Here is a 13,431-nt window from a genome sequence, read left to right on the forward strand (position 1 = left end):
TTCGCCCTTCCCCCCGCTCGGCGAGAGAGCGCGCGCGAGAGAGAGAACTCGAGGCCTGATTGGTTGGCAGCTTGCTTACGTCACTTTTTAGAACGTGCCTCTGATGGCAGTTGAAAATAACGGTTAAAGACTGGCTGGGGGGAGGGGAGGGAGAGCGCGCTCTGGGCATGCGAGGCCAGGATCGATCTGCGCATGCGCGGCGGACGGAGACGATTTTTTTTTTTGGTAGGCATATTTCCATACCTAGTTTTGATAAGAATCCAGGACTTGTGCGCATGCGCAGTGTTAAAAAAACGCAGGGAAGAAAAAGGAGCGCATTGCGCCTGCGCATTTTTAATACTCTAGTGATTTAAACATAGTGATAGTAAAAGTACAGAGTGACGAGCTATTCAAGGAGAAGGGTGCCACTATGTACGAGACTCTAAATCCACTAAGAACTATTATCTGTATTTTAGAACTCTAATAATATAATGTAGCCACAGAAGTTGTAAACACAGAAGGCGCTCAAGGAATTTGCGGTCACGCATGCGCAGTAAGGGATGAAAAGGCGGGCAGACGCTTTGGAGAGCGAATGAAACGCCATCAAAGGAAAAGGGCGGAAGAGGGAAACAGGAACTCGTGCGCATGCGCAGACAAGTCAATAATAGTCCTTGCCTATTTTAAGGTTAGAGCTTGTTGCTTTTTCAGTGGCTAATCGGGCCGAAGGTGAATCTTATATATATATATTTATTTGCCCGAAGAAGAAGAAGTAACTGCTTAATCTGTAAGTTGGTTGGGGACATGGATGCCAGCATTTGCCTTTTCAGCCTCATCAGTCCAACCAATTTGGTGCATATGTATTCTTTAAATTTCCACCCTTTGCATCCTGTCTAGTTAATTTACAATTTTGGGAGAGGGCCATCTGGATTTCTGGGGGGTGGCTGTGTGCTGCATCACAACCCTGGGCCCTTGGAGACAGCTGCTTCAGCAAAAGGCTGGTCAAAAGTGTCCTTTGCCTTGCAAATCACAGGTTTTCCTGTTTTGGCTCAGCCTTAAATGACCTCTGATCTGGCTGCTTTGAAGGACGTGTGCGCTGCAATAATGTCTCCAAGCCAAGCTTTATGACAGCTGCATCTGCTTGCAAGTTAGGGTCGATGATTAAGAGAACTTTGGCCACGGGCGCCAAATACTTTGAGACACTGCTGTTTTCTGACTATTTTGACCTTTGGACTTTCCTAGAAATGCTGTGTGTGGCACGGTTAGCCCTTGGGGCTGGAGTTATCACCTTGCCTGCCCGAGGCAAGGCTTCCCTGGCTTCCAAGATTGTGAAATATCGGAAGATGTGGAAGCCAACGGAGCCACAAGACTGGGCCATTGATTATCGGGAGCGATACATCCCCTTTTCCAAGGACCAACTGGTCGATGCGCTAGTGAAGGTATACATCTGGCGGATTCTGGAAATGTGAACATGTGGAAATGCAAAGCTAAGAACTCTGCATTGGAGACTTAATGCCATTTGTCATCGCTTTAGCTGCCATAGCTCAATGCTATGGAATTCTGGGATTTGTAGATCTTGTAAAATTATAGCCTCTGAGATTTCCATTGCATAGAGCCCCCCATAGTGCAGTGGGTTAAACCATTGTGCTGGCTATTTATTTATTTATTTGTCGTGTCAGAGCAACCAGTCCATTATATTACATTTCTAACAGAACAAAGCAAAACAAACAGACAAAATACAAAACTTGTGAGTTTGGTAGTTGGTTAAATGTCCTTTGACCAGTATCTGGCCACTTGGAGTGCTTCTGGTGTTGCTGCAAGAAGGTCCTCCATTGTGCATGTGGCAGGGCTCAGGTTGCATTGCAGCAGGTGGTCAGTGGTTTGCTCTTCTCCACACTCGCTGCTGACTGAACTGCTGACTGACTGGCCTCTGAGATTTCCATTGCATAGAGCCCCCCATAGTGCAGTGGATTAAACCATTGTGCTGGCTGAACTGCTGACTGAACGGTTGGCGGTACAGATCTGGGGAGCAGGTTGAGCTCCCATCTGTTGGCTCCACCTTCCCATGCGGAGACATGAGAGACGCCTCCCACAGGATGGTAAAACATCTGGGCGTCCCCTGGGCAACGTCCCTGCGGATGGCCAATTCTCTCACACCAAAAGCGACTTGCAGTTCCTCAAGTCACTCTTGACATGGAAAAAAAAGCTGTGTGTTCATTCTCTAGTGTAGACTCACCCATAGTGGATTGAATGAATACCGTTTGATACCACATTAACCACCATGGCTCACTGTTATGGAATAATGGGGTTGTAGCCAAAGAATGCTAGTTCACCACCAGACTACAACTCCCAGGATTCCATAGTGTCGAGCCATGACGTGCATTCGTTCAATAGTGTAGAAGTGGCCTATTTCAGTGTTTCCTTAGTTTTCTGGCCTTTGAAGCTGTAAGGTCTTCGACAGAATGAATGAAATTTTGGAATTGCTTCCAAAATTGGAAAATAATTGCTAGCAACCAGGAAGTGTTGCTGCTTTCCATAGTTAGCACAAATTGTTGGTGAGAAATAAATGAATTCTTTTTTGCTCTCCATGTTTTATTCAGATGCATATCCAGAAACATGTTACTTTGGGGCAAAAGGTGTTTTAACTGATCATCACTGCCTTACATACCTTTCATTCCTTCTCCATCAAAGCTACCTCCATCCTAGAATCAGAAACATTCTGGTACTCAGTTTGAGAACAGGAGTAATAAGCACCTCCTTTTTGACACTTCTTGAGTGCCACGTGTTTTGTTATATTAAATAAAATCAATGAAAAAGAGTTTGATTTCTATTAGATGACCAAAGCAGATTGAGAGTCCATTGACTTTAGAGACAGTCAAGTAATGATAATAGTAATTATAATAATGATAACAACTTTATTTGTATCCCACCACCATCTCCCCAAAGGGACTCTGGGTGGTTTACAAAGGCACTCCAAGGTGCAGCATATACAATAAAATGGTACATAAGTTTAAAACAATAACACATAAAATTATAACAACAACCACTACCAACACACATAACATAAAATTGCTCAATTTTAAAACACAAAACACCTGTAGATAAAACTAGCTGCCAGCAATTCACACAGAAGTAAAAACAATAAGTTTTTATCTGATAAGTTGTTATCTGTCCAATTGGGAATAAGTGCTGGGCATGTTTAGCCTGAAGAAGAGAAGATTGAGAGGAGACATGATGGCCATGTATAAATATGTGAGAGGAAGTCATAGGGAGGAGGGAGCAAGTTTGTTTTATGCTACCCTGGAGACGAGGACACAGAACAATGGCTCCAAACTACAGGAAAGGAGATTCCACCTGAATATTAGGAAGAGCTTCCTGACTGAGAGAGAGATGTTGAGCAGTGGAACTCTCTGCCTCGGAGTGTGGTGGAGGCTCCTTCCTTGGAGGCTTTTAAGCAGAGGCTGGATGGCCATCTGTCGGGGGGAATTTGAATGTGATTTTCCTGCTTCTTGGCAGGGGGGTTGGACTGGATAGCCCATGAGGTCTCTTCCAACTCTATGATTCTATAATTCTGTATACTTTTTTAAATGTTCTAATTGACAAGGAGCCTTCAGGAGAAAAATTATAAGTTGGGGATCCCTTAGCTGGAATTCTGAAATCCAAACTATTCCAAAGGTGAAACCTTTGCTTTATGGTGGGCCAGTGTACACAAACTTTGTTTCATGCACAAAATTAACAAGAATATTTTTATAAAATTATCTTCAGGCTCTGTTTATATGAAGTATATGAAACAGAAATGAATTTCATATTTAGACTTGAGCCCTCATCTCCAAGGTATCCAAAACTCAGATAAGGAGCACTTTCTGTATTACGAATGCCAAAAGTAACACTCAAGTCAACTAACAGTAAAAAGAAATAAAATCGAATAGAATTAATGTTTTAATGTTTTTAGAATTTTCCCTTTGAATAATATATAATCCCACATCGATGAGGGGGGTCAGCCTGGCTTCTCTTGGGAGAGAGTTGCTTGGCCTGGGAGCAACCAACCAAGGAAGTCCTCTCGCACATTTTCATTTAGTGTACTGCTGTGTTTAATGGAAATCAGAAAAGAGAGAATGTGATTCCTAAACATTTAATATGAGACAGTCTTTTAAGCAAAAATAAGCTTTATATGCTACTTAATTAGATCTCCTAAGCAGTGGGAAAGATGGCAATGCACCAAAGATCATAATATCTCAGAACCACGTAAGACACTCTTTTACATAAACAACTGTAATTCTGTATGACACACATAATTTTTCTGTATAAAACTGACTTCTGACCTCCTATGGGCTCAACAGTACTGTTTTTTCTCTCTCCTCCTGCCAGGAGTTCCACTCCTCTAGCCACACAGATCGAGAATCGTTCCTGTCGTTTGTCTCTCTTGTGGATTCATCTCTTCTACACCATTACCACTCTGTCCGAGACCAGTTAACGGTAATGGCAAACATTAGTGGTGTTTCTAAATTAATTGTTCTTCTGTGTGTAAAAGTTTAAGGGGAAATAGTTGTAATGGAACTTAGAAGGGATGTCATGATTGGTATTAAATGCACTAGTAATTCAGCATTCAAGTGGCCTCCAACTCAGTTCAAACTAGATGTTGTGGGGTTCTTGTATTGTTGCTATGTGTCTTCAGGTAAACTACAATTTAGAGAGGCTTTTTAATAGCAAGAAGTTTTTTTTAATGTCAGAAGAGATTTACTGTTGCTTTTTTTCTGTAGCTGGGAGAATAGGCTTCCATGGCTGAATGGAGATGTGGACCTTTGGAGATGTGCTCTACGCACCTATTAATCCTGACCGGGACACATTACAGGAATTATCTTTGACAGATGCTGAGCGGTTAGCAACTGAACAGGAGGTCTTAGCCAAGATGGAACCTCTGTTGGATCAGGCCAACTTCTCCCAAAGTCCTAATCCATTACTCAAGCCACTACATCACATTAGCCAATAATATACTAGCCCTTCCCCCCCCCTCCCCAAACTATCCTAGTGGAAGAGGATGCGGCTTCTACAAACTGGACTGACAGAGAACTGAATGCATGGTTGAATGAGCAGGCTAGGGATTGAAAGTGCCACATATGGGCTATAATATAGATCTGTCAAAAGAGTGAAGCTAGAAAAACATATGTATTTTTCTGCTATGTATTTTTCCCAATTCCCAGATGCTCTACGCACCTATTAATCCTGACCGGGACACATTACAGGAATTATCTTTGACAGATGCTGAGCGGTTAGCAACTGAACAGGAGGTCTTAGCCAAGATGGAACCTCTGTTGGATCAGGCCAACTTCAACAGATTGTCAGACGAAACATTGGCTTATGCCCTTGTGGTCCACCATCCTCAGGATATTGTCCAGGTGAGGCCTGTTTGCGGAAAGCCACATCTTCATTACTATAGCACGCTACGACTTGAAGGAAACCATCCGTGTATAATCGAGGTGGGAACAAAGTTCAAGAGGCAGTGACATGCGGATTTGTGATGTAATTAGTTACAAGGTAAATAGTCACCACCAACAGAGCCATGGTTCAAATATCGTATAATGAATGGATACAATGTCAGAGATATGTTGAAGGAGGGAAATAACATTTTCTAGTTAGCTTTTTAAAACTTGGCCTTAAAGGGTTACTTTATGCATTCTAGAAAAAGTTTGAGAGTGGAAGTGATTTTTTCATTTTATGTCTTTCTTTTATTGGCCTCAACAGCTTTAAAAAAAGAAAATATCACTATAATACGCTGATTTTTAAAAATGCCTAATGATAAAAATAATTAGTTACTATTTGATACCTTAAGCAATGAATTATGTAAACTTTTACTTTTTAAGAAGTAGCTTTCCAGGCTCTGGTTGAAGGACTGTATCACTTCAGGCTACATTCTGCTGCTTGTGTAGGCCAGGCCAGTTGACTCCATTTCCAGACCTGGATCAAAATCCTTAAAATTCACTTTTGGTCTCCAGATCTCTCCTATTTGAAGTGGAATTCTTCCCACAATGTAAACCCACTCGCATTACTCTGGTAAACATTGGAATCGTCTGACTAGTGAATAATATGTGTGTATTCAAGATACCTGTCAACGTGGCAACTACATTACTTTAACAGGGTTTTCTTAGGTAAGGGATATTCAGAGGTGGTTTTGCCAGTTCCTTCCTCTGAAATGTAACCTACCACACCTAGTATTTTACACACAAAAATAGGTGTGGGCAGAGCTGAATCAAAGGCTTTTCACGTTTACTTGAATCCTAGATAACAGCACAGCTCTGAAATAATAAGAGCTATGTGCATACATTAATTTTTGTTTTACTCTGTTGGAAAAGGCCAAAAGACTATCGTCCAGCAATCCACAAAATTTCCCAAAGTGCCCAACATTCTATGGTTTATCACTGCTCAGCCATTTCTTTATTTTTCTATAAGTCATTGGGCTTTGTTGTCCTTGCAGTTTGTTTCCTTGCTATTTTTATGGACAAAGTTTGTTTTTCTCATCATTCATACATTGTTGGGTTTGAACTTTTATGTCAGAAAAAAATAACATAAAAGATAAACAAACTGGGGAAAAGACATTCACATTAGGCTTGGAACACCCTTCACAATGGTGAATGAAAATAGCTTCTCTTTCATACTGCACAACTGCAGCACTTCGATAACACTTTAACTGACATAACTGCATCTTATGGAACTCTAGCTCTGTGTCTAAGAACTTGAAAAATCTGAAAAAAAACTACCTACAAATCCCTGGATTCCATGGCTTTTGAAGTGCTGTTGAAGTGCTTCAATTGTATGGTATGAAAGAAACTGCTGAGAACCCTTGTTTCTAACAGCAATTGTATTTTTATGCCAGGCCTGACTTCCTTTCTGCAGGTGACAGTGAATCTGGATCAGTATGAATACATGAGATTCTGGGCTCTTGGCCAGCGGACAGGACCTCTGCGTGTGTCAACAACCATTCCACTCCCAAAGAGGGGATTCTTTGGCACGACTCGGATTCCAGCAGACAGGCAAGAAAAATTGTCTCCCTGGTATCTTTTGCAACCTTGAGATCTTTGTCCATAATCTGTCGTCCACAGATTACTGTTTGGCAGCAACACAGAGACTGAATTGCTCTGTGATGAAAATCTGTGCGAATGAGCACCCTTCTGCTGTACTGTCTTGGTATGTTTTAGACATTTACTGAAAAACATAGATTTGTCCTATTTCCCACAAGACTCAGACTGTAGGTTGGATTAAAGAAAGGCAGTGAGAGAACTGCCCAGAGTCTAAGCCAGCCACATGCATAGGAACCTTTCCCTCTTGTTTAAATATTCAACTCATTTGACATTGTAAAAGGTAAAGGTTTGCCCTGACATTTAGTCATGTCTGACTCTGGGGGGTGGTGCTCATCTCCATTTCTAAGCCAAAGAGCCGGTGTTGACCATAGACACCTCCTAGGTCATGTTGCCAGCATGACTGCTTGTTACTTTCCTGCAGAAGTGGTACCTACTGATCTACTCACATTTGCATGTTTTTGAACTGATAGGTCGGCAGAAGCTGGGCCTAACAGCGGGAGCTCACCTCCTCCCCAGATTCAAACTGCCAACCTTTTGGTCAGCAAATTCAGCAGATCAGCAGTTTGGCCTGCTGCACCACCAGGGGGCCTTGACATTGTAGACAGTCGTATAATATGTTTTGTTTTGTTTTTCAAAATCCTAAAGTTGATAAGTGGCAATTGCTCTCTGTTGTTCCTGGCCATATCTCACCTCTTTTTTGCTGGAGATACACAGGATTGGTATCTTCCTACATGCAAAGTGTGCCTTCCCCTGTTGTTCTGCAGCCTTGTGCCATGCCTTGTCTATTGCTTTGGCATGACTTGTAGCTGAACAGTGAAGAAAGGCAGCTGAATATGGGCTTGTGAGGATTACTAAGATAATGTCCATGAGAGCCTTTTGAAGCTGTGGATTGCATTTTATGAATACTAAATAATACCGAGCTCTTTGTGAGGAAAAGTGGGATACAAAGAAGTACACTCTTCAGAAAAACTTCATAATACCTGGGATTTCTCTTTGTAGAAACCCTAGGATTACTTACTCTCAGGGACAAATATAAATTCTGCTTTTTTGAACTAGTATGTTTTGATCAGAAATCAGTTTCTAGTTGAATAATCTGGGATGCTTAACATGACTGGAGTCTTTTTTAAAAAAAAATGGATCATTTCACGTATTGTTTGTGTTCTGGTGCTCTTACCCTTTCTTCTCTCCCCATCTAGGCAATACTTCAAACGGGTGGTGGTGGCTGCACGGATTAAGAATGCCCACTTGATGCTGAAATGCTTTAAGGACATTCCCCTGGAAGGCCTGGAGCAGTTGCTGCCGGCTGTCAAAGTCCGCACCTCCATCTTCTACAGGGCCCTTCTCAACACCATGCTCATTGTGAGCGGCTTGGCTGTCTTTGTCAATGTTGGGATGGTGGTGCTTTCTGACCTAAAGATCGGCACAACCACACTGCTGATTTTCTTTGCTGCTCTAATGGCCTTCCGTGCTTGGAAGGTAAGTATATCCTTAACTAGAGCATGGCACAATTGCCTTTTTGCGTTACCACTCAGAGAGTGCCCCAACCAGTGTTGCCTCAAAGGAATGAAGCATTCAGAGTTGTAATCATCCCAAGTATTCATTTTCCCAGCCTCTATCCATTGACATTCCCCAGGGCTGGGATGAGCAATATGGGGAGTTCTGAGTGTCAATTTGCTTTCTTCAAATTTCTCATAGATAAAACCCCATGCAGAACTCTGCAGCAATGCTGAAAAATCAAAAATGGAAATTTCTAAAAGTTGACATCTGATTTTGGAGGGGGTTTATTTTTGGAGGGGATTTGAATTTGTTTCATTCAGATTTTGGTAACTAGAAGGTAATTATCCTTCATCCTTTGTACTTCTAAGTGCTGCTCTCTGAACAAAACATTCCTGCAGATATGCATGCATTGAGAGAAAATGTAAGCTTGTGAGACAAAACTGTACAAACCAGCATCATGTTAAAAATGGCTGCTTGCAGAAATGCACATGCATTTTCATTCAGACTTTTAAAAGTTGGAGACCAGTGCAGAAAAAACAAAGTTAAAATGAGAAACTGCAATAGACCTTATTGTTATTTCTATCTTACTTTTTCCTCTCTAAAGCAGTGGTTCCCAACCTTTGATCCCCCAGTTGTTTTGGGCTTCAACTCCCAGAAACCCCAGCCATCTTTTTAGCTGTTAAGAATTGTGGGAGCTGAAGTCTAAAACACCCGGAGGACCAAAGGTTGGGAACTACTGCTCTAAATACACTTCTCTCCCTGCAGTGTGTTGCACTCTCATTCCACAATGTGGTTTTTTGCAATAACAAGCATTGCCTCTTCCTATTCCTCATATTGATGGGCACTTTGCTAGCAAAATCATGGAAAGCATGTAGTAAGTACAAAGTTGAATGCCAATGCAAAAGGACAACAAGAGGAGTGTCAGTTAACAGTTTTCAAAGATCACAAACTTGGAAGGTTTTCAAGGACCATCTCATGCATTTCCCTGCCATGCAGGACTCCACAACTAAAGCACTCCCAAGAGATGGCTGATCAGTTTGTCTAAAATCTCTAACTACATCTTCTCTTAATAATGTATTGTATTCCTTTCCTCAATGTGTCTTTTGCAAAACATATCCATCCATCCTGCCATAGGATTAATGGGCACTTCACCTAGAAATTACAATAAGCACTTCCTTCAACTGTCACTATGACACACAAGTATCTATGTTGTTGGGTGAATGGGCTTATTAACAAAAGACCCTCCTCATAAATGTACAGCAGAGTAACTTACTAGCAGCAACATGACCCAGCACCAGTAGTCCAAAGTGATAAAAAGGACAAAAACATACAGACTAATGTTATCTCTTCCAAAGGAGGCTTTTCTTTGTAGTAAATATAGTTGCTATATTTTTTTATATTTCCTTTTTAACTTCCATGCTGGGCTTCTTCCTCATGCAGATAAACAGCTTCGCTCCCACAGAGCCTTCTCTCACACCAAACTTAATCTGGAGCTTCACACAGTAGCTTTTTACACACAGCAGTCTTTATACTGGAGTTTGACACATGAGCTTTACACAAGAGGCCTTTAACCCGGGGCTTCTCTCACTGAAGATTACCTCACTCTCCTCAGGACGACACCAGCTTTGGTCTACAAACTCTTAACAGGCTTCGGCCTACTCACTCTCTTCAGGATGACACTAGATTTGGCTCACTAACTCTAACAGGCTTCGACCTACTAACTCACACTTTTGAAATCAAAAAATACCTAGTTAACATTTAATATTTCTGACATATGTGTCCTACTGCACAGGAGATATACCTTTTTGTTATAGGTATATTTCCTGTGCAAGCCCTCCCATTCTGGAGACTTGGCTTTTGGTGAAATGGGAGATTCCTGCACCCTCTCTCATTTTTTCCCTCAAGGTCTTTGGCCAGCGGCGAAACATTCACTCCCTTGAGTTGGTGCATATGTTGTACTACCGTAGCACATCCAACAATTCAGAGTTTCTGGATGCCCTTACCCTGCGTGCCCAGGAAGAGCACACCAAGGAGGTGATATTGGCACACAGTTTCCTCCACCAGCTTCAGCAACAGAATCAGAAGGCCCTGCTGAGAAACCCAGGTAGGGCTCAACCTTGTTTTTTCAGGAAGGGAATTGAGCCACCTCCAATCTCTGATGTTCAAACAGGCCTTCTGACTGTCTTTTTCTGTCTCTCTAGATTCAAAAACCGTTGAGTGGCTGAGAGAAGAGGTTGAGGCTTGGCTACACCTCAAAGCCGGGTTGCATGTAGCCTTTAGTGCTGAACGTGCCTGCAAGCATCTCAGGGAACTGGGAATCGGGGGTGCAGGTCCCCCCACAAGTAGCCCCAATCCTGTGTGACTGGGAAGGAGGTCCCTACGATGGTTCCAACCAGCACTTTGTGTTCCAGATGATCTGGCTCCTGGCATTTTCCTTAATCCTGAATATCGCATGTCCAGAAGGCATGAGCACAAGAAGACTTATTAGGGCAAGGGATTGTGGAAGCGAATCCAGGGCCACAATTGTTGATGCTGCACAGATAACCCAGAAACTCCAGGGTTTTTGTTTAGTTGTCTGGATGCACATCGCCCTTAAGAACTCATCTCTTGAAACACAAGCATGCAACTCTCTGAGCCATATTGCACCTTACTCGCAACTGTTTGGGCAAGTGTGTGTGTTAGGGGAAGGGGAATCTTGCTTTTAACGTTTCCCTTCTTTTTGCAAAGCATGTATATTCCATGCTGTGGCTGTGGCTTCTTTTCTCTGAGGAATGAGGGATAAAACTGTCTTAAAGCACTGTTTATGTTTGAACACAGAAATAACACCATACAATGAAATCTCTTGCATTTGAAGCAAGATGCTTTTTTTAAAATACCCTTTGCTTTCCTGCTGGGTTATTTTTTTGTAAAAAGATAAGAAAAGTTTAAAATTATTCTATTGCACTTTGAAGTGTGTGGCATACACTGTGGAGCTTCAAGAGCATGCTGCACGCTGAGCTATTGTTTTACTTGCTTAAAAAGATCATGAGAACTGAGAATGCTGCATTAATGTCAAGCAATGGTCTAGCTCAGGCATGGACAAACTTTGGTCCTCCAGGTGTTTTGGACTTCAACTCTCACAATTCCGGCTGTTAGGAATTGTGAGAGTTGAAGTCCAAAACACCCGGAGGACCAAAGTTTGCCCATGCCTGAGCTAGCTTCTTAGGAAAAGCCATTCTGTATATGTTCAGGGGCACCTTTCTATATTGTCTTGCAATGATTTAGCTTTTTAGGAAAAGCCATTCTGTTTATGTTCTGGGGCACCTTTCTATAATATCTTCTCTTGCAAGATTTGGCACCCAGACTGCAGGGCTTATTACAGATTAAATGGTTAGATAAATAGACCCTGGTTTGAAGTCCTAATACTGTATTCTACTGGACCATACCGCTGCTGTTGTTCATAGCCATGGTGTTCATAGCCAGCAGTCTAGATATTTTCGTATGCAACGGGAATGCCAGGAATGATGAGCGATTAAATTTGAAAGTAAGACACCTCTACTACCTCATCCTCAAATACACTAAAATTGTGTTCTGCTACCATAGAGGGTACCTTTATACCTGAGTTCGGCCTATACGTCTTATGAATGCGTGTATGTGCATGTAAATAGTCCTTTTCTCTAAAGAATATACTTGTAACTGTAAGCAGATGTAATCTTGTTCATTGCTGGCTATTCTGAGGCTGCAGGGGCCTGCACTTTTAGGGGAGTTTCATCAAAGGAGCCATGTATCAAGTATGTTTTCGCCCTACAGAGAGAAGGAAAACAGCACTTTCCCAAAATTTACCATTACATGTTACTGCAGGGCAGTCGGTATTGTAAAACTGAATGCAACACCAAAATGAATGAGGTGGCTGCTGTTTGTGTGTCCTGGTGAATATGTCATAAGATCCAAAAGTAACAACAGGAGGGTGCTTCTGTAACTTTTGAGTTATAGTACTAACCTACTGTTCACTCCGGATTCTTTTGCCCATATTAGAACAATATTATTTCCTGCAGTTCTTGTCTGCTGTTTCACCTGTAAGCCGCTCCGAGTCCCCATCGGGGAGATGGTGGCAGGGTATAAATAAAGATGATGATGATGATGATGATGATGATGATGATGATGATTACTATTATTATTATTAACACTGGCCATATGTGAACATGAGAGGACATGATTTCTAGAGTAGTGGGGTTCAACCTTACTTTATGCCTCAGATGGTCACCACTGAATTCAATGTTGAGTCTTAAAACAGAGCAGATTATCTGCTCCCATCCAAAATGAAACTAGTAATGGCTTGGAAGAAGGAGCATGAATATTTACTGTATCTTCAGTGCAATAAAAGTATTTTACCTCCAGCTTTTATCTACCTCTTTATTCTATCCCATTTTCCATTGCTTTATCCAATGGTGGAGCTGGGAAACCTGTGGCAGTATGACTTTTGTTGGACTCCAGTTCCCACCAGGCCTAACAACATGGCCTGTTGTCATGAATGTTGGAATCGGCACTGCATCAGAATCCAGAGGGCTGTCAGTGCTCAGTCTTCTCTTTTGTGATGCTTTCATGGAATGATATTAAAGAAACCACAAAGGATGGCAATGAGATTTTCTGGTAAACCACTGGCTTTTTATTTATTTATCGTGTCAGGAGCAACCAGATACAACCACTGGCTGATAAAGCGGTGAGTCAGAATATCTGCCCTTCTTTCCCACTCACGGCCCAAAGGAACATGGGCCCTGCCCTGTTGCCATAGCATATGCAGCCTGCTTCTCATTACAACAGGAATCCCACTGGAGCATTGCACACCAAAATACCTGGAGTCACTCTGGACCATGTTCTGATTTATATGTAGCACTGCTTGAAT

The 13,431-nt window shown here is 42.0% G+C and overlaps 1 protein-coding gene across 2 annotated transcripts; it reads left to right on the forward strand.

The window, feature by feature from the left end:
- Nucleotides 1–569: 569 nt before the first annotated feature.
- Nucleotides 570–12,925, forward strand: TMEM143 (transmembrane protein 143). 2 transcript variants are annotated; one of them, XM_060780408.2, is made up of 8 exons: nucleotides 570–664; nucleotides 1,219–1,415; nucleotides 4,345–4,452; nucleotides 5,178–5,372; nucleotides 6,868–7,004; nucleotides 8,249–8,528; nucleotides 10,455–10,653; nucleotides 10,751–12,925. In XM_060780408.2, the coding sequence occupies exons 2-8, from the start codon at nucleotides 1,221–1,223 to the stop codon at nucleotides 10,909–10,911; spliced, it is 1,275 nt and encodes a 424-aa protein (XP_060636391.2). In that variant the 5' UTR covers nucleotides 570–664; nucleotides 1,219–1,220; the 3' UTR covers nucleotides 10,912–12,925. The 2 variants fall into 2 exon arrangements, with proteins under 2 accessions (XP_060636391.2, XP_060636390.2); XM_060780407.2 differs by having other exon boundaries at nucleotides 575–763.
- Nucleotides 12,926–13,431: the final 506 nt, after the last annotated feature.

Source organism: Anolis sagrei, chromosome 6 (genome assembly GCF_037176765.1).
Source record: "Anolis sagrei isolate rAnoSag1 chromosome 6, rAnoSag1.mat, whole genome shotgun sequence".
Classification (NCBI taxonomy): domain Eukaryota; kingdom Metazoa; phylum Chordata; class Lepidosauria; order Squamata; family Dactyloidae; genus Anolis; species Anolis sagrei.